The following is a 5,311-nucleotide window of genomic DNA, read 5'->3' on the forward strand; positions in this document are numbered from 1 at the left end:
AAACGTTTTTTTTTTACAATGACAAATATCTGACATTTATAGCATTGATCAGAATAGGATTCAAGAGGCTCACAGAAACTATTCAATGCCGCTGCAAAAATTCATAACTCAAGTGGCAGAACTCATCAAGACTACATCTATGTAGTAACTAATTGTGCACTCAGCAAATCTGTCCTGAATGGCAGATTAGCAAAAACTAATCTGACATTTTGAACACAAAACAACATAGCAATACACTTTTTCAGGGCTAAATTCTATTTAGCAAACAGTGGATTTGGCTCCCTCTACTGGAGATTTGGAAGTGTTCAGTATATTTGCAGTATGCACAGACATTAGTCCTACAAACAAATACGTCTCTGAAATGTCTTTGTAATGCAATGGCAATTTTCTCCTTTTTTGTGTAATCTTTAACATGTTTCTCTGCTTCAGTTCCTATGTAGAGCCAATCATCCAACCCCCTTTTGATGACATAGACCCCGAATACGGTCTCCATGGTTACAAACTACATATTGTTCTCCACAACACTGTATGCAAACTCATGTCAGAAAGCTTTTCCCAGCTTTTTTGTCACAGAGGTAACTTTTTTCTCATCATAACCTCAAAGCCGTACTGCAGTGGTTTAGATGTGTGCTAAAAATCAGGCGATAATGTATAAATTCAAGCACTGCTTTTTGTTTTGGTCTCTTTGACTGTCAATTTCCACATATAATGAGATTTAGTTTCTCTTATTGAAGCCTATCATCATGCTATGACTGCTATTTTTGAAAGTTTAACACTTAGCTTGAATAAGTTTTTCAAATAAAGACGCCATATTTTTATTTAATTAAAAAACCGAGCTATTTTCTATTCGTCATGCAAAACTTTTCACAATTTCTTACTTAATCCATTGCATTTTGTGAACATAAAGCAATTTTCCTTAGTTAAGAAACATATTTTAAGGGTTTACATAAGTGTTTTAAGATTTTTATGCTTAATTTTCTCCAGGTTTTAAACTCATTTGATGCAAAACTACTTTAAATATATTTTTACATATAGCTTCTTAAGAATTAAGATCCATTTGTTATGTGTTGTCTGCGACCAGCTCACATCTCTGACGGATGGATCCAGCTCACTGCCATCAGCAGAACCGACTCCTCACAGCACATCCAGCTTTCTGGGAAACCAGTCCTGCCCTGGCGATGTGAAGCCTTGCAAGGCACAGTGGAGGTACCTCATGTGAACTGCGTCTGTCTGTTTCACACCAAAAGTGCATTGTCAGAGTACACTGGGTAAAAAAAAAAAAACAAAAAAACATTTTGCAACAAAACCGCTGGAAAAAAAAAAAAAAACAGCGGCAGAGGAAGCTTGTAGATGAGGAATATTTTATAAAAATGATGAACAATATTGCAGTAAATGTACATCAAATATTATTTGATGAATATTGAGTTAGTGGTTAAACTGAATATCGATTAATTACCATATATAAATTTTAATAAAAATCTTATCTTGAATCAAATACGTCCTGCTTACAATTTTGATATACGTTAACAAAATTGTTCAATTACAGAATAAAAAAGACAAACAAACTGATAGACCATACACTTACATCTTAAAAGTTAGATGAATGACATTAACTAGCAGAATATTTTGTTGATTTTAAAAACCAACCTACTTCAGATGTATCAAGCTTGCTTGTTTTCCAGACATAAACTTTAACAATAAGCGTACTGGTTGTATTTGCTTCTGCAACGGACATTTTGTAGAAGTGCAAAATGCAAACAAAATACTGAAGGAGACAACGCAGCCGGTTGTTTAATCCTGAAGCATAAAGCATCAGACTCAGTGGCGGTACCTACTCCCACTTGCCAATCTGTCTAACAACCGTAACCCCGCTGTCTGTTGTCATGGAAATTATGCCGCCTTGTTGTGACAGCCTTTCTTTCAAGACGTTGTACAATTTTCTCAACTATCTATCCATAAATTCAATACCTACAAACAGTGGTTTGTAGTATGCAGATTGGGTTAGTTTGTCTGACATACTTCTTCCTGAACTGAAACCATCTAATCTCTAGAAATGTCTTGCATTTAGCCAAAAGCTCTACTTGCTTCTTCTGGCTGGAGTTAGCTGAAAAGATGCTTTCGCTATGATAGTTATACTCTACTGCAGGTGGAGACGTTGTCGGACCAACTATTAGATTTTGTTCATCATAAAAGCAGCAGTTCTGCAAGGCAGATTGTTCACGACTTAAATGTTTACATTCTCACTTTTCAATCTGACTTTACACACCAAAATGGTACTGAAGGTTTTTTTTTTTGGGGGGGGGTTTCGTGGCTAATTGCTGGGAAAATATATGCCTGCAGACGGTGACAAAACTTTCTGTATGTGTCAACTGCAAAATGATGTGATGAAATCAACTGTGATAATCCACCAACTGCTGACTCATGTGTGCTTTGCAACACTTTTCCAGAATTGCTGCATTATGTCTCTAACGCTGCTGGACGAATTCGGAAACCAATTCAGTCGTGTCACTACTCCCATTTCCATGGAGCCGGAGGAGGCAGCCGTCTCATATGACTATGATGGCGAACACTATCTCATCCAATATGAGGACTCAAACATTCAGGCGAAGATGCAGCTTGAAAAGATGACTGCAAAGAAGTACTTTGTCGTCAGTTTAGTTGTCTATGTGAGTGTTTTGTTTGTCAACAAACATTTCAGCAGAGATTACTGATCAGTGTGCATCTCTGTTGTATTTTACATCTGCAGTGGTTTTACAAATTGTCCATTCAGTGGGAAACTGTCAGGTGAAGTGTTAAGTCTGACGCGTTGCCTTGTGACTGCACTGAATAAATGGTGTGCTTGAAACCCTGACATGCTGGTCCTTCTAATTTTCACAGTTATAAGTGGATAAAAGAATTAAAAGGAAAAAAAACCATGAATTTTGAGACTTCATTCCCTGTCGTATTGCCAAAAAGCTCCAGGCAGCCTGAACTCTAGAAATATCAACCGTACATTTACAGTGAACCTTTGTAATTGTGCTTAAAAACACAAAGAGCTCTTGAGATTTGTGTTTTATGAAGATATGGATGTTTAGCATAATGAAAATTAAGGCGCTCTAGATGTTGTTCAAAGTATCTCTACACAAATATATTTTGCAGCACAGGTTGATTTTAAAGAGAATAATATGTATTATATCTATAACGCTTATTTTTTCTATTTTACACTAATTTGGTTTGGTAAAATGCCGTGCTATTATGTAACCGTTATTTTGACCTGTATTCTACTGTCTGTAAACTTACAAAGTATTCCCTTATCTCTCGGTTGCAAAATTTAGTATCTCAAAAACATGTTAAGTTTTGATTACATCATATTTTCTCAATTATCATTTAGAAGAAAACTGATACATCCATTTCCAGGAGATCAATCTTTTTCATCCGTCTGGCCACTGCATCCTGTGGCCCAGTGGCCTAATGGATAAGGCATCAGCCTCCGGAGCTGGGGATTGTGGGTTCAAGTCCCACCTGGGTCGGTTAATGCAAGTCACTAAGAAATTACATCAGTGAAAGGTTTTTGGATGATGGTTAGTATTGAAGTTAATAATCAGATACAAGAATGTTTTCGGGAATTTTTTGGGTTTCCTACATGATTGCATGATTATACATTCCACAGGTCAAACTGACCCAGGAATATTACTGATGTTCCTTGGAAATTAGCATAACATGAGGATTGAAAAGCAGTTCCAATTCCAAAGGAAATACATGTAAAAGCCTCTCACTTTAAAGAAAGTAAAATATATGTATGTATCTAACACTGTGGCACTTTTGACCCTTCATAATGCATAATGCTCTATTAGCTAATTTTTACATTTTGATAGTTTTGTAATTTTTAAATTTAAATCTAGGGTCAGATCACGTTTATTTTATTTTTGCTCCAATAAAAAACAAGCTAAAATCAGCACATGCTCAATTGCATTGCCAAAAGTAACCTATTTCAATTTCCTTTTAATTTCCTTTTTCAGATAGAAATTAGATTATTTGCCAAGGCAAGTACAAAATCTCTTGCTTTTGTTGTTAATAGGGCCGTCATCACCTTGAAAGACACTTAGTTTTGTACATTATTTGCATTATATTACTAAACAACTAAAGAAATTATCTTTAGTTTTTTCCCAGGTTTCAAAGCTAAAATCAGACACAATCAGCAGGAGAAACCACCAGGGCTTACTTTATTTTGTATTTTCGTTAGCTTTTCATTCGCACTCAAAGCTGGACTTAATTTGATACCGGAGAATAACCATAAACAGCATCCTCATGCCATAAGGCCATATTGAAAAAGTGTGGGGCATGTAATAAACTGACAAATAATACTCAATTGCCATTGCCTGGACTTTAATATCTACCATTTATGGCTCTTCCAGTTGCCACACATTTCAATCTCAATGGCCTTTATACTGCTGTTTGCTGCCATCATCATCTGCCTCATCCTGGCACTTCTTCATTCCTTTTTATATGACAAAAGCAGGACCCAAGGGTAATGTGTGTTGGTAATGGTCTGGAGAAATATGAGACAGTTATTCATGTCGTTTGAGACACGTAACGGCTCAAAAGGCTTTACAGGTGCTGCTGGGGCGAAGATCTGTGAATCCCAGAGTTTGCTTTTGCAGAAAATAATAACTTATCCAAACACATTTATTCTCCTTTATAAAATGTGTGACGTGAATGCACAAGCAGTAACGTAATGTAGGTTTATTTAAATGGGAGTTTAAACAAGGCGGTTCTCCAGCAGAGGGCTCTCTTTGGTAAACAATGAACTTTCTGCACTCACCGCCGCTTTTATTCCCCTTATTCCGTCGGCTCAACAAAAGCTCCAAACAGACATGTCTTCTTACTCTCATCGGCACAACATGACAGTAATCTCTTTTTAACATAGTTTTCATTTCTCATAATTACCCTACGAGCCTTGTAAAACAGCACACCAAAAACAAAGGCAACATTATCCACAAGAAAAAGCAAAATGTAGAGGCACGATTCTTCATTAAACTTATCTTCTTTAGCTTCCTCCCCAGCTAATCTTGGAAGAAAATTGCTTCCATTTTTAGCTTTTAATTCTCTCCCTTGTGAGTGACCAGCTGGACCCACAAATAATTCAACCTCACAGGCCATTGACACAGCTCTCATTTAGTCCTCTGTCAACTAAAAGAAATCCAACAGCAGGGAGATTAGCTGACGCCATAATTTTAATTTTAAAGCACATATTCTTTATTCAAAAAGGTCTTGCAGGTATAGCCACAGTCTTCTCCCACACACACACACGCACACACACACACACACACAC

At 36.6% G+C, this 5,311-nt stretch overlaps 1 protein-coding gene and 1 non-coding gene across 2 annotated transcripts in view; both read left to right on the plus strand.

Annotated features, from left to right (window-relative positions):
• fbxo15 (F-box protein 15) overlaps nt 1-2,851 on the plus strand; it is a 7,068-nt gene extending 4,217 nt beyond the window's left edge. The window contains exons 7-9 of the mRNA XM_008438644.2: nt 430-575; nt 1,082-1,206; nt 2,448-2,851. Of these exons, the coding sequence (XP_008436866.1) occupies nt 430-575; nt 1,082-1,206; nt 2,448-2,711 (535 nt within the window). The 3' untranslated portion in view covers nt 2,712-2,851. The remainder of the gene's footprint in view (nt 1-429; nt 576-1,081; nt 1,207-2,447) is intronic.
• A 585-nt stretch (nt 2,852-3,436) lies between these two features.
• On the plus strand, nt 3,437-3,509 carry trnar-ccg (transfer RNA arginine (anticodon CCG)). Its single transcript has one exon. It is a non-coding gene; the product is annotated as a tRNA-Arg (tRNA).
• The last annotated feature ends 1,802 nt before the right edge of the window (nt 3,510-5,311 follow it).

The sequence above is a fragment of the Poecilia reticulata genome, linkage group LG20 (genome assembly GCF_000633615.1).
Source record: "Poecilia reticulata strain Guanapo linkage group LG20, Guppy_female_1.0+MT, whole genome shotgun sequence".
NCBI classification, from domain to species: Eukaryota; Metazoa; Chordata; class Actinopteri; order Cyprinodontiformes; family Poeciliidae; genus Poecilia; species Poecilia reticulata.